This window comes from Apis florea, unplaced genomic scaffold (assembly GCF_048593485.1).
Source record: "Apis florea isolate Af1SG1 unplaced genomic scaffold, ASM4859348v1 contig_2350_pilon, whole genome shotgun sequence".
Classification (NCBI taxonomy): Eukaryota; Metazoa; Arthropoda; class Insecta; order Hymenoptera; family Apidae; genus Apis; species Apis florea.
In genome coordinates, this window is record NW_028256565.1 from 7069120 (window position 1) to 7091928 (window position 22809).

The 22809-nt window shown below is 25.6% G+C and overlaps 7 protein-coding genes across 18 annotated transcripts; 5 read left to right on the top strand and 2 right to left on the bottom strand.

Moving 5' to 3' along the window:
* Positions 1–36: 36 nt before the first annotated feature.
* Positions 37–4509, bottom strand: LOC147658168 (uncharacterized). Of its 9 annotated transcripts, none has more exons than XM_086904942.1 (10): positions 4105–4509; positions 3778–3913; positions 3654–3713; positions 3410–3439; positions 3261–3311; positions 3058–3153; positions 2903–2958; positions 1773–2830; positions 851–1691; positions 37–552 (listed from the first exon to the last, which is right to left on the bottom strand). In XM_086904942.1, exons 5-9 carry the CDS (start codon positions 3289–3291, stop codon positions 881–883), a joined length of 2052 nt encoding a protein of 683 aa, XP_086761068.1. In that variant the 5' UTR covers positions 3292–3311; positions 3410–3439; positions 3654–3713; positions 3778–3913; positions 4105–4509; the 3' UTR covers positions 37–552; positions 851–880. The 9 variants fall into 9 exon arrangements, with proteins under 9 accessions (XP_086761068.1, XP_086761064.1, XP_086761067.1 ...); XM_086904938.1 differs by having other exon boundaries at positions 3410–3459; XM_086904941.1 differs by having other exon boundaries at positions 37–1691; positions 3261–3308.
* On the top strand, positions 3793–7820 carry LOC100868222 (uncharacterized). 2 transcript variants are annotated; one of them, XM_086904948.1, is made up of 3 exons: positions 3793–3927; positions 6836–7157; positions 7351–7820. In XM_086904948.1, exons 1-3 carry the CDS (start codon positions 3829–3831, stop codon positions 7626–7628), a joined length of 699 nt encoding a protein of 232 aa, XP_086761074.1. In that variant the 5' UTR covers positions 3793–3828; the 3' UTR covers positions 7629–7820. The 2 variants fall into 2 exon arrangements, with proteins under 2 accessions (XP_086761074.1, XP_003696477.2); XM_003696429.4 differs by having other exon boundaries at positions 3810–3927; positions 6722–7157.
* A 375-nt stretch (positions 7821–8195) lies between these two features.
* On the bottom strand, positions 8196–12168 carry LOC100871038 (uncharacterized). 2 transcript variants are annotated; one of them, XM_031918310.2, is made up of 7 exons: positions 11883–12168; positions 11463–11629; positions 10706–11344; positions 9363–10597; positions 8931–9301; positions 8576–8812; positions 8196–8482 (listed from the first exon to the last, which is right to left on the bottom strand). In XM_031918310.2, exons 1-7 carry the CDS (start codon positions 11973–11975, stop codon positions 8279–8281), a joined length of 2946 nt encoding a protein of 981 aa, XP_031774170.2. In that variant the 5' UTR covers positions 11976–12168; the 3' UTR covers positions 8196–8278. The 2 variants fall into 2 exon arrangements, with proteins under 2 accessions (XP_031774170.2, XP_086761075.1); XM_086904949.1 differs by having other exon boundaries at positions 10706–11318; positions 11883–11963.
* mRpL54 (mitochondrial ribosomal protein L54) lies at positions 11890–13325 on the top strand. Its single transcript, XM_003696430.4, has 2 exons — positions 11890–12688; positions 12909–13325. The coding sequence occupies exons 1-2, from the start codon at positions 12598–12600 to the stop codon at positions 13190–13192; spliced, it is 375 nt and encodes a 124-aa protein (XP_003696478.1). The 5' UTR covers positions 11890–12597; the 3' UTR covers positions 13193–13325.
* Positions 13326–13833: 508 nt separating this feature from the next.
* Positions 13834–17028, top strand: LOC100868470 (chitinase-3-like protein 1). The gene is made up of 5 exons (XM_003696431.4): positions 13834–14067; positions 14928–14991; positions 15195–15856; positions 15977–16266; positions 16353–17028. The coding sequence occupies exons 2-5, from the start codon at positions 14928–14930 to the stop codon at positions 16840–16842; spliced, it is 1506 nt and encodes a 501-aa protein (XP_003696479.2). The 5' UTR covers positions 13834–14067; the 3' UTR covers positions 16843–17028.
* Positions 17029–17292: 264 nt separating this feature from the next.
* Positions 17293–18663, top strand: RpS16 (ribosomal protein S16). The gene is made up of 5 exons (XM_012490782.3): positions 17293–17509; positions 17606–17650; positions 17735–17866; positions 18130–18244; positions 18330–18663. Exons 1-5 carry the CDS (start codon positions 17501–17503, stop codon positions 18473–18475), a joined length of 447 nt encoding a protein of 148 aa, XP_012346236.1. The 5' UTR covers positions 17293–17500; the 3' UTR covers positions 18476–18663.
* A 247-nt stretch (positions 18664–18910) lies between these two features.
* Clbn (Nuclear export mediator factor NEMF homolog Clbn) lies at positions 18911–22783 on the top strand. 2 transcript variants are annotated; one of them, XR_015291198.1, is made up of 10 exons: positions 18911–19106; positions 19203–19374; positions 19435–19637; positions 19718–20796; positions 20871–21051; positions 21132–21433; positions 21521–21680; positions 21756–22053; positions 22129–22387; positions 22463–22783. XR_015291198.1 is itself a non-coding variant. In XM_003696220.4 (10 exons), exons 1-10 carry the CDS (start codon positions 19051–19053, stop codon positions 22659–22661), a joined length of 2913 nt encoding a protein of 970 aa, XP_003696268.2. In that variant the 5' UTR covers positions 18911–19050; the 3' UTR covers positions 22662–22783. The 2 variants fall into 2 exon arrangements, 1 of the variants encoding a protein (XP_003696268.2); XM_003696220.4 differs by having other exon boundaries at positions 22125–22387.
* Positions 22784–22809: the final 26 nt, after the last annotated feature.

A 22809-nucleotide genomic window follows, 5' to 3' on the forward strand; every position in this document is an offset into this window, starting at 1 on the left:
ACTTTAATTCATAATTTATAAATTTAATACCAATAATAAGACGACAAGAGGAAGCTTTATTTAACTTTTACAAAATCAAAAAAAAAAAAAAGTAATAATAAAAAATGATACATTATATAATATTAAAAATATACAAATTTATCAAAGAAAAAACATACATCATTTATATCATCTAAGAATCTAAAAAAAGAAATTCTTCATTCAAGTTTATAATTGCGCATAAAAAATCTTTTAATTTTTTGTGCACATCAACTAATTGTAAATCGTAGTTGAGATTTTTGGCAAAGATGTATATCATGACATTGCATGATGTATGTATAATGTTAACTATTACCGATATCTCGTTAGCGTAAAGGAAGATTTCGTCTACCAGGTCAGAACATAATATATGAATATGACTGACATTTGTGTCCGTAGAAGATCTACTTATAGACTCTTCACCTACGGACACGACGCATATTAATCGAGTTTCAGATTTTCCAAACGTCTAACGGGACGCGTCACTCCTTTGCACCACATCCAATTTATTCACATCCAGTGCTAACTTAGTACCTGCCAATTACGTATACTCGTTACTGTTGTTGCTTACGTTTCATCGTCACACGATAAATTTATGGTTTAACTGCATTCACGCTTGAATTCTGCATTTATCGATTGCAAGTTTAAATAATAACAAATGATATTTTACAAATATCATTACTTATCCATATGAACTTTTTTTTCTTATAAATATATATAATATCAAAGTATTGAATGTGGTCAATGGTTATTGTTTTCAAATACTCTTATGATTAAAATATATTTCTTCAATAATCTCAATTCCTTTTATTTTTATATCATGCTTACTTACATTAGACATTTGTTTTCTTTTTTGTTAATTCTAATATGTATTTTTAATATTCCATCTAACATGACGTTCATCCATATATATTATCTTCTTCTTTTGTGCACAAAATTTTGGTTTCTTCTTTTCTAATCTTTGAACTTGTTTTGGTTCTGTGTCTGTTTCTGTTAAACTGTAATCATCTTTGAATGTTGACAATGATGATGTAGAGCATGAGCATGAGCTCGAGCAAAGATACGTGTTTCTTCTCTTTTCGTTTTCAGGAAATCTATTCCATAATTGAATATTCATACAAGAAGAAGAAATTGGTTCTTGTCTATGACAAATAGAGTTTTGTGATAATATAGACCAAGAGTGACATCGTTTCGACAATGATGATTTCGATGATGAAGATAATAGAAGAGGATCTATTTTTGTATTGTATTTATTATATTTATATCGATCATTCGTATAACGCGGTGACTTATAAATTGAACGTGGGCACGTATCTAAGCTGTCATTAACAGAACTCTCAATAGTTCCGATAGAAGTGGTCGGTGAATTATAACTCTTTAAATTCTTCGATCTATTAGGTGTTCTGTTTTTGAAGATAACTATAGTCGGTTTCTCTTTATATTTCATCGATTGTGGTTTATACTTAAACGAATGAGTTTCATGAGATAATACAAATTTAGGATCTATCATTGAATCATTTTTTCTTTTCATTTTTAAACATTCACACATGTTATTATTTCTATGCAATTGCAAATTTGTAAATGACATATTGTACTGTGGTCGAATTGAAGAATTAGGATACGATAAAAATTGTTTCCTGCTACTCCATCGAGAATCATTATAATTATATGATCTGAAAAATTGAAAGTACATTTTATAGCAATAAGGATAAACTTATTTTACAAATTGTTGTAAAAAAATGGCTTAAACTAACTTTGCGTTGCAATTACAATTTTGACAAAAAAATTTTGACAGTTTTCTCTGCTTCATTGTATTTTTATACCAAAGGGTAGGAAAGGTTTTTTGTTGCATATTTGAGCCAATTTTATTGTTGCGAGATGAGTATTTCTTCTGTAATCTTGAATTCGAGAATTGATGTTTATTTATGGTGTGTTTTAAATTGCAACTTTGCTTTTGTTTGAAGGGAAATACTTGTACATCGTTCAAAATATTATTCATGATTTTATTAACGTTTAACTCTTTATGCGCGTTAATTTTTTCTGCATCCTCCATTTCCGATCTAGAAGACAAGTTGAATTCAACAACTTTATCAATTTCCAAATAATCTTTTGACAATTTATTTTTGATAGTAGGATTATATTTTTTTCGTAAATCGTGATACAAAATTGAATTCATACAATTGTCTGTAATAATAGTTTTACTGAAATTTAGATCACTTGATAAAAATTTTTTATTTGAAGTTTTTCTCAAACATTCTCGCGGTGTATCGATTTTATTAGTTTTATGGGAACTATTTTTCTTTTCCAAAATACTTTCGTTAGTGCACTTTAAAGGATATTTTATATCATTACGAATGTCTTTTAAAATATTTGATTTTTCAAAATTTTTATTCTCCTCACATCTAGTTTCAAGAATTCGAGGAGATAATCGAGGAATATTGCAATTAAGTGTCGATTTTAATTCTATATTTTTTTTATCCTTTTCCGAAATATCTTTTTCTTTTTCTTCGGTGTTACAAGAAATTTCGTTTGAAATTTCTCCTTTATGCACGTGTAACATGTTTATAATTTTTTCATTCGAAATACTATTTTCTTTTCCATCTTTAATATTATCTTTATTATTATGCATTGATTTATCATGTATCCTCCAATGATCGGAAACAACATCATGAGAAACGCGTAGATGAACACAATGCTGCCTGTTTTTTCTTCTTTTCATTAATTTATGAGCGCATACAAGTCCACTGCAATGGCGAAAAAGACACTGTCTACCCATTCGTTTTCTTCGTTCATTGATAGCCGATTCTATGAGCTAAGTATTCGCGAAGTAAAAATTTATCGTTAGCACGATTATAATATATTACACGACACACTTTTCGTTTACCTTGGTTTTTCGATTGAGCATCGTTAGACAGCACGTCCAATTTGATGATGATACGTCTGCAATCGAAGCAACCACGAGATCACTGAGCTGTTGTATCGTGAAAATCATTCACGATGGTAAGACTTACAGCGATTTGCTGGGGAAGTCGAAATTACCATTTTCATTTTTAGGAAGGCCTTTTCCTAATGCAAATGCAGTCTCCGATATCGGTTGGTCGTTCTCCAAAAACCATTCCCGGATCTTCGTATACCCTGAAAGTCGCACATTATTATTATTATTATTATTATTATTATTTTATAAATATAAAAGAAAAAAATCAAATATTCCATATTATATTGCTATAATAATACGTTCTTACATGTCCAAACGTTTCTTACAGCCACAAGCATAGACTTTGATCCGAGCTCTGCTGTTAATTAAAATTAATTAAAATTAAAATGCAATGAAATTTTAAATGTTTAAATTTAAATTAACATCATTTTTGAAAGAATATGATTTCATGCTTACCCTTCTTTGCATTCGCATCTGCCTGGTCGTCTAAAGGACAAGAATTAGTACTAAGTATTAGAACTTATGATTATGCGATGCACATGATATCGCTGGTCATACGATGCGCGATATTCTTTAGGATCTTAGCAACAATTCTATTACTTATTATATCATATAAGTAAAAAAAGGGAAAAAAGAAATGAAAAATAAAATTAAAAAAGATCACTGGAGAAATCTCGCACGTATGACCAACATGACTCACTTTTCCCCTTTACGACGTAAGAATTCTCGCATTCTCGCTCTGCACAAGCAAGTGTATTCCCTGTAATAAACATATTTTTATTATGTTTATCTTCTTCGATTTCGATTCGAAGCTAAAATTTTACCTCTCTTTCAGGAAAACTACATAGAAGAAAAGCATTCCTGTAAAACCTGCGATGAACTTTCCTAAATACCAAACGAAGTTGTTGGTACAGTGGGGCATCGCAATTGAGTTTGATCACTGGCTCACCAGCGTTATGGCTAAATCAAAAAATGTATGTATGCAGTATAAAAGAATAAATTAAAAATATTTCATATTCCATAAAATTTTATTTTTAAATAATTATTTATATTTTAGAATTATCCTCGATGGAAAATACATCTTCTTTCATATTTTATTTCGACAAAATGTCTCTCGAATGTGCATCGAATAACATTCGCACACATCTTACCTTAATTGAATGAAATGATATTTATAATCGAAGAGCAGTATAATTGTTTTGTGAACGATTGCATTACAAACTTTTGCGACGATACCGCTCAATTTTTTACCGTGTGCCTCGAATTTTTTTTTTTTTTTTTTTAAAAAGGTTAGTTACTCCTTTGTCGCAATGTTTTGTTCATTTAATTTATGGTTATTTGAATTTTGAATTACATAACATATTTACAACTTCGAGGTTCACACGTTTTCTTCCTCTTCTGATGAGCGCGCATTTAAGAGGCACGCTTAAGAATTTCAACCGTGGGGGTACTTTTGCTACTGTCAGATTGATGGATTTATTAATTTTCGTTTATACCAGGATTTCGGATAACCGTGTTATGCATAGAACCCCCGGACCTGAACAAATGCAAAGTGCATCGATTTGCAAATGTCAAAATTATCAGAGCGGCAAGAACGTTGCCTACTCTTAATACTCTCATTTTAATCTTCTCAAATTTTTATTCTCATTTTATACGTTTTCCTTATTATATCATAATATAATTTTAAGATGATTTTTTTTAAATTTTAGAATTTTTTTTTCTTTTTTTTTTTTAACACAATCTTAGAATTATTTCCAGTTTTAAATTAAAAAAGGGAAAATGTTTCTTTTTTTCCTTTCCTCTTCTTGTTATTAATCTTGTTATTAATAATTCTCTTGTTAAAATTCTTAGTCCAGGACACAGTGTTTTCGCATGAGTAGAGAGAAAAGCCAATCTTAGCTATGGATATTCCGAGGTGCAACATCAGTTCGGTCACGCATCTTCAACGGGGATCTGCCAAATGGTGGAAAGATGTTGAATGACCTGTCAACATATTTGCCCCACTGACAACACCCTCGAGCAAAGCTGTCCATGCTTGATGGAGAAAAAGGGAGAAACGTCTAAAGTGACACCCCTTCGTTCCACGCTCATTAGGGCAAATTCCTCGGTGCGTTTTATGCATTCCTACCAACGAGGATATAAATTTAAACTTGTCTGATTGTTTGGTTTCCTTTCGTCGTCTTGTAAAAAAAAAAAAAAAAATCCTTTTACTCTTTTAGAAGTCGTTCTTTTAAAAAAGAATAATCTATCGAAATTTGACGATTTATTTTATCCAAGATATTATTCGAACATAAGTCTCTTAGAATTTCTTAGACTTATACGTGGAAGATCGGTACTAAAATTGATCCGTAGAAACGTCATTGTGTGTCCAAGAAAACGAGCTCATTTTCGGTTACAACTAAAAATATAATATCGTTTAAGTATCAGAAAGCGAAGGATAGTGCAATCTTCCTACCCCTTTTCGTCCTATTCCATACTGCAAAAATAGAAGAGAGAGAATCACGTTCGACTAACAACGGTACACACCGCCAGCTGCGGCCACATGGCATTCTTTCTGTGATCTTGCTTTAAGAGCTCGTTAATACGATCCTCTCGGATGTTGCCAACGCACAGTTAATATTAGTTTCGAGTATGTTTTCTTAACGTATGAGTGTTCTTTCAACTAAGGCAATGCTTAAATGTTAAAGGAGAATCCCTGAACGTTATGTTCTACCCTTGTTTTGGATAAAAATCTATATGCTCTGCCGGACTGGGAAGGATTGGATTTAGGTTTCAAAGAGGGGAAGACTGAGTTTACCAAAGAGAATTTTAGTCGTGTTATTTCATTTCCTTCTCCATGTGATTGATTAATACAAAGATATATCGTTAGTACTTCTCGTTAATATTTTGATTTTTAAATTCAAAAAACGATGATCAAGCAATCGATTGAACGAATTTATAAAACTTTTATTAGCTTTAGTTTATGATGATGTTGATTCATTTCATTTAAATTTTTTTTTATCGAAGAAATAAGTAAGCGTATATATCTGTTCCTCGCGGGGGAGTCATGCTCGATAAATCTTCGTCCGTTTTGCGTAAAGCCATTCTCTGTGCCTACTTGCTCACGGTGGATCCATGTGATCCCATCACGGTGGCCGTAATCAAAGAAATTGTACAGAGTTTAACGAAGATCTTTTCCTTTTTCTCGAGATGATACAAGTTGACAGTAATAAGAAGAATGAGATTCAAGTTGATCTCGATTGGCTCCTGGTTTACAAAGGTGGCGGAGTTTCTTCGCGTTTCGAACCAATCCCAACATGTTCCTTCTCTAAAAATACATTTCGAATTGGTAGGAGGAGATGCAGAGACACCTCCTTCAACCGGGAAAAAAGATTCCTCTATGTATATAACTCACTCAAACAGTGTACACTGACTGTTTCATCGGGTTAGAATCTTACAAGAAGCTGGAAACGAGGGAACAATTTGACGGGTGTTTCGCGAAGAGATATTCGATAAATGAGTTTAATAAACCACGCCATTTCAATGAAATATAAATTTTGTCATTAGTCACTACTCTTTACTTTACATCTATTAAGAATTGTTAAATCGTATTGAAAATTTAATAATCAAATAATATAGTGATCATGTAGACGTGAAGATTTAGAAATATGAAATTACACCAATATATTCTATGTAGTGTGTACTTTGGTGATAATTTTTATAACAATAATATATTAAAAATTAAAAAATAAGTAATTTTGAAGGAATATCCTTTGAATAACTGTCTAGAAGATGAAGACTGAAAATAATAATTCGAATCAAGTAAATTCTGGAATCGAGCAACGTTTAAGAAGTCCAAAGTGTGCTAGATGCAGGAATCATGGGGTGATTTCCGGTTTAAAGGGTCACAAAAAATCGTGTGCATGGAAAGATTGCCGTTGTCCTTGCTGTTTGCTGGTGGTCGAAAGACAACGGGTGATGGCCGCTCAAGTTGCGCTCAGAAGACAACAGCAGGCTCAAGGAAATTTTTTCAGTGAAAATGTTTCAACAGTTTGTCACACGCCGATTGATACAGCCGGTTCTTCATATTTTAAAACTGATCAAACACCAATTTGTCGAAGAGGAAAGAATATTCAACGACATCAATTGCATTTTACGCAAACTAGCATTAGTGTGACTCAAGGATTCTATGGATTGAAGACGATCCACGGTTTACCTGCAGCATGTTGGTATTTATATAAATAAATAAAAAAAAAGAATGTATATTTAATTTAAAATTTTTTTTTTAATAGAAGTATAAATAGAGTTATAAAATTTTCTTATATTTTAATTTTATTAATAATTATTTTTTTTATTTGTTACGATATTATATTTTTTATTCGATATCACTGTACATTGATAGCACTTTTTTATTATAGTCACCGCTGATGCTCCATTGTTGAATGGTATGTCACAAAATCAAGAATATAAACAAGAATCTGAAGATTCGAAAAAAATACAGTCTTTCCCAAATATGTATTCTACGATTCCATGGTTTGAACAAGTCACGGAACCTCGTAAAATGAAGAAAACTTTTAATAACTTCACTTCCGCTGTAAATGATCACAATGATATTTCTGTAGCTAAGAATGGATCTTGCTTGGAGAAAAAATCAACAATTTCTTTTAGTGTAGAATCTATCATTGGAACAAAGTGATACGTAATGAATATAATTATTTTATACGATATTGCATTTCATCATTGTAAGTAATTTTTTATGCGTTGTTAAATTTATATATATATGAAAAATTTTTTAAAATTCAAATTATTTTTTTGTGAAATGCAATCGATATATTCTAAAAAAAATTTTTTTTCCCCAAAAGTATACAATAATTATACACATCTTTTTAAATAATAGTTTTCTAATTTGTTACATGTATTTGATACATTAGTGTATATTAACATTATAATAACATATATATATATATATATATAACATATATATAATATATATATAATGATTTAGTTATATAAAATTTAAATATTATTTTATTTTTATTTATTAATATAGATATTTCAAATTTGTTAAAAAACTTCTAAAAACGAATGAATAAATACAAAAAGTAATTCCTAAGATTATTATATTAATAATTACATTATTAAATTAATAAAATTGATGTGAATATTTAATATAAATATTTTATAAATTCATAAATACGTAAATTTTTAAACTTATTTAACTTATTTAATAATGAAATAATTTTATAAAGAACATTTAAGCCAATTTTATCAATCTTCTTTCTTGTATTATGTATATTATACAATAATGTATGTCTATAATTATATATAATTATATATAAATATTTGTTATTTATCATATTGAAGTGTTTTGCTGCAACGTTTCATGTATGCATCCATATCAGAAAAATCAAAAAGAGTAGTATGAATTATTTCATATAAAATACTTGGCCATTTATTTTCAAGTAATTGTAACTTTTGTATTGCATCTACAGTAAGATTTATTAAATTCAGTAAATATTTTTTTCCTTTATGTCTACAAATAAGATCTTCCTATATTTAGAAAAAAATAATAATTAAAAAATTCAAATTTGATTAAATTAAAATTTTTTTAATTTTTCCAATATTTCTAAAATAATTTATTACCTGTGTTATACTTCCTTTTCTCCATTGCAATGCTTCTTTAGCAACAACATTTCTAAGAGCTGGATCACTGTTAAGTAAAAATTGTTTGGCAGTAATTTCTCCAGTTTGTTTTTGCACTTTATCTAAATGAAGTCTTTCTAATAATGGTTGTAATAAATATTCGGGCAGTGAACACATCACAATATCAATGAGACCAGCATATTCTTTGTTTGCCAAGTCAATTTCTTCATTTGTAATCTATTAAAAAATAGAAAAAAATTATTAATTTTATAAATATGAATTAATAATTAATGATTTTTAATACTATAATATATTATTTTTATATTACAATACAAATATATAAAAAAAAATTTACTTCTTTTCCATTGATAACTTTCAAACCCCAATGGGCTAAACGAAATATAGCATAAACTTTCCAATTCTTTGATATAATTGGATTTCCAGTTTCTATATGAATACTTGTTAATCCCTGGACTTCAGCTAAAGCATTTAATTGTCCAAGATAACTGATATTCGTTTCTTTAAACATAAAGTGTTCTAAATTTGGAAACCTATTTTTTATTTTATATAACACTTTGGCCACATCATTAAACTGTACATAATTAAATTTAACTATATTAACATCCTCAGCTTTTGAAGAATCCCATAATCGATCGACGAAACGTAATGCACCTTGACCATAAATATTTAAGCAACGTCCAACTATTTCTATTAAATAGTCTCCTCCTACAAATTTTAACATTAATATTTGTACTATAATATAAATATTTTTATTATTATTTTGTACCTTGTTCTCTTTCTTTTGATAAATTTTGTAATGGAGTTGATGGTGTTTCAATTTTTTTTTTACCTCTAGCAATTGCTACTTTATTATTCTTATAACATACTATTTTTTTTGCTTGTGCAGTTCTTTTCTCTTTGTTTTTATTTTTTTCTATATTTATATTTTTAGTAGTAGACGATATGCTATAATCACTTAGCACTGATTTGCAACTATCAATACTATTAGTTTTAGAACTTAAAGAACCATATCCAGAAGAATCGATGCTTGATTTTGATTGATAATCATTTAATCCATGTTGATCATGAATTTTTATATTTTGAGATATTTTTGTTAAATTTTGCTTACTATTTGTTGATAACTTAGAAGAATTAAAGATATCATAATACTTATTGTTTTGCTCATCAACAATGTTTGATGGAAAAACATTCATAGATTCAAATGTTTTATTTGTAATTTTATTAATATTACGAGAAATATAATTGTTAGAGTTTAATGAATTTAATTTTAAATGAGAATTTAAACAACTTTGTATATTTTCAGAACTTTCTAAAATTTCTGAATCACTACTTGTTAGACTTTCAATGTTATTTTTAGTTTTTGTTTCTATTAGGTTTTTTTTTATTTTTTCAAATTTATTATTTATTAAACTATTTATAATAGAATCTAAAATTGGTGGAAGTTTAAATTCTAATTGATATGCTTTAGTTGTATCTTTTAATCTAAATAAATTATCATTAGAATTACTCCTTTTTTTTATATTTATTTTTGTTGCTTCTACATTTTCATTTATTGATGTTAAACTCCCAAAACCTTTCGATTTTATTTTTTCTAAATTTTGCTTTAACATATTGAATTTATCTGATTTTTGAATTTGTACTGCATTAATATTATTGCTTCGATTATTATTTTTATTATGATCATCTGTCAAGGATTTAGAATGAGATCTGAGAAGTTCCCAATTTATTTTAGCGTTCGATATAATTTCTTCTCGTCGAGCATTCATACAAACTTGTGTACTAAGATTTAAAAAAGTAGAATTATTTTGTTCTTTTGCTGTTCTCCATGCCACAGCAGTTCTTCGAATTTGTTCAGTAATTTGCATTGTTGATAAAGATTGTAAATTTGGTAAATATGATACAAGAAAAGAAACATAATCTCCATTTAATGTTATGGGATTTCCATCAATTGTTATTTCTCTAAGCTGTAATGCTTTAGCAAGACTTCCTATATCTTCAATTCTAAAATATTAAATATTGATTTATAAAAATTATGTTATTACGTATAATATTTTTTAACAAAATTTTTAATATGTTATATCTTTTACATATAATTTACAAAATACTTACTTATATATATCATTATTACTTAAATATAATTTTTGTAGTTGTTGTATTTCATCAAAACCTAATAACTTCTTAATTTTATTACGTCTAAGGTTTAATTCTTTTAATGATGTTAAACCTTGAAAATCATTATGTCCTATTATTTTAATATTATTTCCAGCTAAATTTAACACTTTTAAAGATATAAGATTATTTAAATCTGAAATTTGTACAATTTGATTCCCATGAAGATCTAAAACTTCCAATTTAGAAAGATGATTTAATCCTTCAATTCTTTTTATTCTATTTTTTCCAATCAATAATACTCTTAAATTTTCTAATATTTCAAAATTACATATCCTTTCAATTTGATTATCATATAAATCAAGAAATACTAATTTTGTTAATTGTAAAAAATTACAGTTTTCAATCTTTGTAAGAAGATTATGTTGAAGAGACAATAAACGTAAACGTGGTTCTCCAATTATGTTTGGAAAAGAAGTAAGTCCTCTTCTATCAAGACATATTCTGTCAGGATTCTTTTCTTTTTCTGAAGCTGTTCTTGTTGCCATGACAGTTTTTCCTTCGCTTGTCCATTGTAAATTAACTGAATTAGAACCATCAACTTTGTCATATTCTATATTAAATGGAGAATCTGTTGGACTATATATGATATTTATTTATATATATTTATTTATATAAAATGTTATGATTTTTTAGCATTAGAATCACATTATTTCTGAATAAAAATATAATATATGTCTATATATTAATACAATACCTGAATGAATTATAACGGCGCTTAAATAACTTTGATGGTACAAGAGCTCCAGGTAAAATGGGTAAAGCAGGAGCAATTGTCAAAAAATTATTATTTTGTTGATATTTAGTATGAGTTTTTATTGCTTCTCCCTTAATTCCTTTTATATCAAAATCTACTGTTTTTGTCTAAAAATATTAAATTTATTATTATTTCTTTAATTATAATATAAAACATATAAAAAAACATTAAAAACATAAGAAAAATATTAAATAATATTATATAAAAATATCAAATTTTAAATCCATTTATGTAATGAATATATATGTAAATATATACACATATTTTATATTTTATATATTATATTTTTTGTTTATGACTTAAAATGAATAAAATGAAATTGTACAATAATCTAACATTTCATGATAGAATCGAACCTACCCGCGTTATTCTATTATTGCTTACTGGCATTACATAACAGAAAAGAACAGTTAATATATTGTACCACAGATTTATAAACTTAATTTTAATCATTTAAAAAAATATTGATAAGTTCATAATTTATAATATATTATAAATTTTTTTTATTAAATTTTAATAAAACTAAATCTAATATGTATTATTAAATTTCCTTTATTAAATCTTCATTAAATTATAAGATAGTTTAACATTTATTGTTTGTCATTGCGCATTTGATTTACTATGGTTGTCAACATTTGAAAATTCCGCGTTATAACTATTCCGTGTAATAACTGTATTCAACAAAAACAAACAAATAAATTCTATTAATTTATAAGATATTTTCATATATAATTCTATTAATTCTATTAAAAAATATTTTAATGAAATTTAATATATTAAATATTTAAATTTAAAAGTATTTAATGTTAATCAAATTTAAAATCATTATTAATTTGAAAAAATAATTAAATAATTAATAATTAATAATTTGATAAAATAATTTATCAAATTTTTTTATATTAACATTATGTTTTTAGTTTTTAATATTACATTGAATATACATATAAATAAAAAATATTTAATTAAAATTAAACTATAATTTATATTTACTCACTACTAGGAATATTATTAAAAGTACTAGGGAATTTAGTATGATAGAATTTGTTATTTATATGTACATTGATACTTATTTATTATGTCTTTCCTATTACCTATTTTACGATTGCCTAAGGTTACGAGAAATATTATTTCTGTACAATATGCAACACAATCTAAATCTTTTTTAGGTGAATATATATTTTTGTCAAATAATTTATGTATAATTTGAGTGATTTTATTAAAGATTTTATTATAGGTTATATTTTATTTTATATATAGGTTATGTATATATATTTTATTTTATAACTTTTACATTTTTTATTACAAATTTTGTTAACACATTAAAACTAACATATTAATTTTAAATAATTAGAGTATTTTTAATAAATATATTATTTTATTTTTTAGATAAAAAGAAAATAAAAGGAACTCGCCAAAAAATAGAAATACCAGTTGAAGAAGATATTAATAAGTTATTAAATTATGTATGTGGATTAAATATTTATAAAGATGGAGAAGACATAAAGCTAAAGCCAGATTCTGAATATCCTGAATGGTTATGGAATATCAGAATTGAAAAATTGCAATTATCAGATTTAAATCCTGATACAAAACAATATTGGAGATTTGTTCGCAAACAAGCACTGATAAGAAAAAATGAAATGCGTAAACATAAAAAACCTAAAAATTAAAAATTGTATTCCAAATCTCAAATATTTTATTTTATTCTTCTTCTTTATTGCAATTTAATAACAAATAATTTATTTCATTAAAATATTGTTAATGAAAATATATGTAAATAAAATTTTACTTATAAAAAGTAAATGAGTTTTAAATTATTGTTTTTATTTTAAATATATAAAAGTTTTCATTATTAATATTAAAATTTATAACAACATAAATAACGTATTTTTTCGGTTAATTGGTAGAATTTTATAAAATAAAATTTTTTTCATTTACCATTATAAAAATAAAATATTTATATACATACCTTATCATTAGATAAAATTCACTTAAAAATCGTCGTTTTATCATAAAACTAGTTTATTTATATTATTTGATATGAATATAATGTGTATAAAATAAATATATGTTTAAAATTTTCATATTTTCAATATGTAACTTGAATATGAATTATTTTGAATTATATACTATAATTATAAAAGTTTTATTAGTTTCACTTTGACATATTCATTTATAAAAAAAAATTATTATATTTAACAAAATCAAATATCTTATGTCAATTTATAATGATTGATAAATTTTTATTTGATAATGGATTAGATTAGAAAAAAGAATATGAATCGCGATATAATTCATTTTTTATAAACACACACAATTGATTGCAATTGAATATGATTTTGATGATCGATAATATATGATTTTATTGATACTATAAATTAAATAAATCTAGAAGAAATTGTTACTTAATCTATCTATTTCTCTATCGATAAATTTTTAAAAATAATTATTGAAGTTAAAGACAAACAATCGCCTAACTTAACTAGTAACGCATCAGTAACTAGTATCAAGTGTACCAGGAATCTTGATTTTGCAAGTGAAACAGGTAATGTTTTTATCTTTGTTTTATATTCAATTATTTAATATCATATTATTGAAAAACCGTTATATTATAATTAGGATATGATATAATAAGATATGATTGAATAATATGATCGGGTAAAAAAAAATTTTCCATTCAAAATAAATGAAAAAAAATTTTAATATTCTTCAAAACAAAAGCTTAAACAAAAAAATTTTATTTCCTTTTTAATTATCTTTTCAACATTTTATCAATAATTGATTCAGACTAGAATTAATAAATTTTTAAATTCGATTTTTCTAAAAACAAAATTTCAAATAAAAAATATCATTCTTTTTTTTAATTTATTTTAACATTCGATTATATTATTATATCCGACAGTTTTATTTATTATGTAGTTTTTAAATGATATATCGTGAAATATTCTTGATAATTTTTAAATTAATGCACATAATATTAATTATCTATTATAAAACTATCTTATTTAATTTAATTTTATTTTATGTTTTCTTTATATTGTAGAAATAACGGCAATAATTTATCGTTATTCTTGCATAACACTTGTGTCAATAAACTGAAGAAATAAGGGAAAAAATTGATTTCCATTCGTTGTCAAACATTCAGATATCTTAAAATTTTTGCTTTTAGTATATTTTAATGATAAAAAAGATTAGGATATCAGAATTCCTATATAAATTATTAGATACTTATAAACTCGACTTTCTGTTGTATAATTTGTAAAAATTTATTAGATTTAGATTTTTATATACACATATAAACTTTTAGACGGAGAAATTTCATAATTGCAGGATTTTTAATATCTTTTATATTTCAAAGATAAAAGTTTCTCATACATTATATTTTTAAAATTTGTTTGCTTTTAGATGTCGAAGATAGCATTTTTGATCGCTTTCTTGGCATATGCCGCTACAACCATCGCAGCCGATAGTAAGCATTAAATAAACTGATAAAACTAATGATTTTTAATATGTTATCTTTAAACAATGTAATCGATATCGTTAGTTATTTTTATAATCTTAATTTCTCTTCTTTTATTTCTATAATCTTAATTTTTGTATTTGAATTAATATTATATTAATTGAAATAATTTTGTTATAAATTTTATATAATAATGTTTTTTCATTATCTAGTAAAAATCGTTTGCTATTATGGTAGCTGGGCTGCTTATCGCCCTGGACTCGGAAAGTTCGAACCTACCGATATAGATCCGACATTATGCACTCATATGATTTATACTTTTATTGGTATTGCTAATGATGGTAACGTCAGAATATTAGATAGTTGGATGGATCTACCAAGTGGCAAGGACGGTTATGGAAAATTTACTAGACTTCGTCAATTAAGCCCTAACACTAAGGCATTAATAGCGATAGGTGGTTGGAACGAAGGATCTTATAAGTATTCTGAAGTCGTTGCTAATCCTGAAATTCGAGGTCGATTCGTCAAAAACGTGGTTGCCTTTTTGAAAAAATATGATTTTGACGGTTTCGACATAGATTGGGAATATCCGAATCAACGTGGTGGCAAACAAGCTGATAAGGAAAACTTTGTTGCCTTGTTAAAAGAATTAAAACAAGAATTCGATAAACATAATTATATCCTTAGTGCAGCGGTGGCTGCTGCTAAATCTTCAGCTTTGAAATCATATCATATTTCGGAAATAATGAAATATGTTCATTTTATTAATCTTATGACGTACGATTTAAATGGATCGTGGAACAATTTTGCAGCGATTAATGCTCCTCTATACGCTTCCTCTAGCGAATCTGGAGCTCAAGCTGAGCTTAATGTGGTATGTTTCCATTCCCAATTATATTAAAATATTAAAAAATAATACTAAAATATTAAAATTGGTATTAAATATGTTATAGTCTAATTAATTCAATATTAATATGAAACATTTATGTTTTAGAATTCATCTGTTCAATATTGGCTTTCAGAAGGTGCACCAGCTGATAAGCTCATTATTGGTATTCCAGCTTACGGTAGATCTTTCACTTTGGCAAATTCCGCAAACAATAAACCAGGAGATAAAACTATAGGTGCTGGACAAGCTGGACCTTATACACGAGAAAATGGTATGCTTGGTTATAATGAAATTTGTGAATTCATTGGTCAAGGTTGGACTGTAGTACGTGAACCTGAACAACGTGTACCTTATGCTTTTAAAAACAATCAATGGGTTGGATATGATGATACCATGTAAGTATTTAATAAATTAACATTATAATAAAATAGCAATAGGTATTAAAAATGAAAAAAAGGAAATAATATATCCACATTTTTAGATCTGTTGAAGAAAAGGTCAATTATGTTAAATATAATGGTCTCGGTGGTATAATGATGTGGAGCGTCGAAACCGACGATTTTCATGGTACGTGTGGTGAAAAGTATTCACTTTTAAATACAATAAATAGGGTGTTAAAGGGACATAATCCATCTACTGCTACTACGATTAACACTGATTCAACTGTTGCATCCACAACTAGTAGTATATCGAATAACATAACAACTATCACATCTAGTAGTGCGTCGATTAGTACAACTATATCCATTAGTACATCAACTGTACCATCGTCATCTGTACCATCATCACCGAATTCTATATGCACACAGGAGGGCTACGTTCGAGATCCACAAGATTGTTCAATATTTTATTATTGTCGAATTGTAAATAATAAATATATTATAAACAAATTCCAATGCCCTAAAAATCTTGTATTTGATACAAAGATCAATAATTGTAATTACAAATACAATGTCCATGATTGTCCATAAGATTGATATAATTATTGAATAATATATAAATTACGATAAGCTACGTAAATTGTTATGATATATTGTACATATATACATATATAGTACATATTTTCTTATAGTTTACTTACTTTATGAATATTTGAAAAAATTTCTTATCATTATATATTTAATAATGAATAAATATATTTGTAATATTAGTATTTATTTTTTGTATAATTAATTTATATTTATAGTTTGCATAATTTTCACATTTTTTCATATTTAAATATTTATGTAAAAATAAATTATTAATTGAATTCATAAATAATTGTATTAGTTACATTTGAGTTACATTTCGTTAAAAAAATACATATAAGAAAATACTTTATCTATGGAACTTATTCTATACGATTCAATAAAATCACATATAATACGAAAATGATAAAAGAATTATGAAAATGATATGAATAATTTTTACATTTTCATAACAAAAAAATCATTACAAAAATAAAGTTCACTTTATCATATTTGTAATATATTTTTATATAAACTTGTAAATTGAAAAACTTATTTAATCGATCTCTTTATATATCACGCTGATAAGCGGAAGTTATTTAAAGTTTAAATTTGACTAATGTAGTTTGTATCTAAACGTACTGCTTTCGTCCTACTTCCTTTTCACGACGTGCTTTCCAAAATGCAGAAGGTGGGTTTTTTAAATTATAAATTTTATAAATTTTCTTCTTTATAAAAAGTAAATTTATGTTTTTATATTAAATTGTTTGATTTTTTTTCTTTTCAGAAACAAAAAGAACCAATTCAATCTGTGCAAGTCTTCGGACGCAAAGTAAGTGTAAATTGCCAATAAAAGAGGTTATGTTTGCGTATGTTTTTTCAAATATATATTTATTATATACATTTATTATTATAGAAAAGTGCTACTGCGGTTGCTTATTGCAAACGAGGCCGTGGAAATCTTCGAGTAAATGGACGTCCATTGGAATTAGTTGAACCTCGTGTATTACAATACAAATTACAAGAGCCTATTTTGTTACTCGGCAAAGTAAGTATCGGAAAATATATTAATTTTATGTAGTTTAATATGTATTTTGTTATATTATTTTAAACAATGATAAAAAATATTAATTTTTTTTTAAATATTGCACTACCATTTTTTTTTAATGTTGCTCTATGATGTTCTCTTATTCCGAACATGATTATTCATGATTATAAAAATAAAAACACTGAGAAAATTTATATTTATGTATTATTAATTATTAATTCTTTAATTTTAATAATATTTTATTTGTTATATTTTTTATATAGGAAAAATTTTCTGGAGTGGATATCAGAGTAAGAGTAAATGGTGGTGGTCATGTAGCACAAATTTATGCTATTCGACAGGCTATTTCTAAGGCTCTTGTAGCTTATTATCAAAAATGTAAATTATATATTAAAAAATTTAATATTATACATATATATTTTAACTCTAAATATAAATTATTTTCATGAAATATTTATTTTAGATGTTGATGAAGCAAGTAAGAAGGAAGTAAAAGATATTCTTATTCAATATGATCGCACTCTTTTGGTTGCTGATCCAAGACGATGTGAACCAAAAAAATTTGGTGGTCCAGGTGCAAGAGCAAGATATCAGAAATCTTATCGTTAATATCTACAAATTTCACATTATATTTTATTTGTATTATTGAATAAAATATATAAAAAAAAATTGTTGTATTCTCTTGTATATATATTTAAGATATATACAATATTTTCAAACTTTTGTATATTGGAATTTTTTTCAATTATATTTTTCAAATAATTGTAAATACAGATAAAAATTTTTAATTTTAAAAATCTTAATTTTATATTAAAAAAATATAACCTGAGAAAAAATGATTCACGAAATTTTTAAAGTTTAAATTTTTATTTTCAGAAATAAAATTTTTTTACGAAACAATGCGTATTTAACAATAAATAATGTTCATATGAATTACGAACATGAATTTTTAAATTTATAATACATATATGCTGTGCATATGTATATTTTTACATGTAAATTTCTATCTTTAATGAATAGAATTTGATAGTATATAAATATCACAATATATATATGTATATATTCGATATGTCATTTGCGATACATATGTGCGCAAGTAAAGTTAAACGTGAACTCAAGATTGTTAATTTTTAATTTTTCAATTCTTTAAATATTAAAGAGAAAAGAATAATATACTTATAAAAATGAAAACAAGATTTAATTCATATGACATTGCTTGTACTATAAACGAGTTACAAAAGTAAGTGAATTATTGCATAAAGGTTAGGATTGATATTGATGTATTTTTTAAAGATTTTTTAAGATTAAATAATTTTATTTTAATTTTAATATTTAGACTTATTGGTATGCGCGTAAATCAAGTTTATGATATTGACCATCGAACTTACCTTATACGTCTTCAACGAAGTGAAGAAAAATGTGTCCTTTTATTAGAATCTGGCAATAGAATTCATACAACAGTATTTGAATGGCCAAAAAATGTAGCACCTTCAGGATTTTCGATGAAGGTATATTATAGAATTTAAATGATTTATTTAAAAAAATTATATATCATATTATTTTCACAGATGCGAAAACATCTTAAAAATAAACGACTTGAGAGTCTTACTCAAATAGGTGTAGATCGAATGATTGATTTACAATTTGGAAGTGGTGAAGCAGCTTATCACATAATTTTAGAATTATATGATCGTGGAAATATTGTGTTAACAGATTATGAAATGACTATTTTAAATATTTTAAGACCTCACACAGAGGGAGATAAAATTAGGTAAAATAAAAAACAAATTTTAAATATTAAAATTATATTTTATATAAATGTAAAAAGATTAAAAAATATATATTTAATAGATTTGCAGTCAAAGAGAAATATCCTATGGATCGTGCTCATCAAAATATAATGCCACCTATAGAAAATATACAACAACATTTACAAAATGCCAAAATAGGAGAAAATTTAAAAAAAATATTAAATCCACTTCTAGAATTTGGTTCTGCTATAATTGATCATGTCTTATTAAAACATGGATTCACATTGGGTTGTAAAATTGGTAGAGATTTTAATATTGAAGAAGATATGTCAAAATTAATATTAGCATTAGAATATGCAAATGATATGATGAACTTTGCAAGACAAAATGTTTCGAAAGGATATATAATTCAAAAAAAAGAAATAAAACCAACAACAGATGGTCAAAAAGATTTTATATATACTAATATTGAATTTCATCCATTTTTATTTGAACAATATAAAGATCATCCATATAAAGAATTTGCTTCTTTTGATGTTGCAGTAGATGAATATTTTTCTACAATGGAAGGTCAAAAGTTGGATTTGAAAGCTTTACAACAAGAACGTGAAGCTCTCAAAAAATTAGAAAATGTGAAAAAAGATCATGATCAAAGATTAATAACATTAGAAAAAACCCAAGAATTAGACAAACAAAAAGCAGAATTAATTTCCAGAAATCAAACTTTAGTAGATAATGCCATATTAGCTATACAAAGTGCTCTTGCTAATCAAATGGCTTGGCCAGATATAAAGGTATTGTTAAAAGAAGCAGAAAGTAAAGGTGATCCTGTTGCATCTGCAATTAAACAATTAAAATTAGAAACAAATCATATTTCCTTATTATTACATGATCCTTATGAAGACAGTGATGAAGAGTCTGAATTGAAACCTATGTTAATTGATATTGATTTAGCACATACAGCTTTTGGAAATGCTAGGAAATATTATAATCAAAAGAGATCAGCAGCTAAAAAACAACAAAAAACAATTGAATCGCAAGACAAGGCTTTAAAATCAGCAGAAAAGAAAACAAAACAAACGCTAAAAGAAGTACAAACTATTCATAGTATTAATAAATTAAGAAAAATATATTGGTTTGAAAAATTTTATTGGTTTATTAGTTCTGAAAATTATCTTGGTAAATTGTTAAAAAAATATATAATATTCATAATAAAAGCCATTTCTTTTTAATAATATAATATAATCTTGTAGTAATTGGTGGAAGAGATCAACAACAAAATGAATTGATAGTAAAAAGATATCTTAAAACTGGAGATATATATGTTCATGCAGATTTAACTGGTGCAAGTTCTGTTATTATCAAAAATCCTGGTGGAGGTTCTGTGCCTCCAAAAACTTTAGCTGAAGCAGGTACAATGGCTGTTGCCTACAGGTATATAAATATTCATATTTTAATTATAAATATATTATATATTTTTTTATTATAAAAATATTATGATATTATGATATTAGTATTGCATGGGATGCTAAAGTAGTAGCAGGAGCATGGTGGGTAAATAATGATCAAGTTTCTAAAACTGCTCCAACTGGTGAATATCTTACTACTGGATCCTTTATGATTCGTGGAAAGAAGAATTATCTGCCACCATGTCAATTAGTTATGGGATTAGGATTTTTGTTTCGTTTAGAAGAAAGTTCAATTGAAAGGCATAAAGATGAAAGAAAGGTCAGAATTATTGATGATGAAAATGAGCATACAGAATCTTTTATTGAAGAAGATAAAGAAATTGAATTAATAGAAGATTCTGAAGAAGGTGAAATATTATTTTATATAGAAATAAATATAAAGTAAATTATATTAATATTATTAATTCATTATTTTACAATTTTAAATTAAATAGATGAACAACCTGAAAATAAGAATAACTTAAATCCTATTCAGGAAGAATCTAAAAAAGATTTATTTATGGAAGAAAAAAATATTAATCAAGATAGTAATGAAGAAGACAATCCATTTCAATTTCCTGATACACAAATTAAAATTGATATTTCTGGTTCAAAGTAAATTGTATAATTTATATATATAAATTTTTTATTTTTTAAAATTATATTATATCATATATTTTATTTTTATAGAGTAAAGTTACATGTTGATAATAATCAGCCAACTACAATATCACAGGAAGTTGTAGAAGATATTATTTATTTAGGCGATGATAAACCTGTATTAATAAATACCATGTGTAAGAAGAAAGATTTAGAAGTTAAACAAAAGTCATTTAAAAAAGAAAATAAAGAAAAAATTGAAATAGATAGTAAAAAAAATGATCAAGTGATTTTAAAACGAGGACAAAAAGGAAGGTTGAAAAAAATGAAAGAAAAATATAAAGATCAAGATGAAGAAGATAGAAGATTATCTATGCAAGTTCTTCAAGTAAACATCTTTTGTAATTCATAATATTTATAGTTAGAAAAAATTTATTATAATAATATGATAATACTTAGTCAGCAGGTAATGCAAAAGAAGATAAAAAAAAGAATAGAAATAAAGATCCATCTGGACCAAAACAACAAACAAAAAAAAAAAGTATAATGAAATCAGTTCCGCCACAAAATTTTCAAATTGTAGAAAATATTGAAGAAGAAGACACAGGTCCGGGACCTGAAATAGATATGTTAGATCAATTAACAGGAAAACCTGTTACAGAAGATGAATTATTATTTGCTATACCAGTAGTAGCGCCTTATAATACTGTGCTTAATTATAAGTAAGTTAAATTATTTATTTTTATATCATATTATGTTAAAATTTTAATTTATTATTAAATTTTCTACTTTTTCAGATTTAAAGTAAAACTAACTCCAGGAACAGGTAAAAGAGGAAAGGCAGCAAAGACTGCTATGGCAGTATTTATGAAAGATAAAGAAATTACATTAAGAGAAAAAGACTTATTAAAAGCGGTGAAAGAAGAAACAATAGCTAGAAATATTCCAGGAAAAGTTAAGATAAGTGCACCACAAATACAAAAATTAAAAAAATAGATAATTTAAGTATAATTTGTAAACAATGTTAATAAACAAATATATATTTGTATATATATATATATATATATATATATATATATATATATATATACTTGTACAGAAGTTATACATTTATAAAACTTTTTTGATAACATTTCATTTGTTT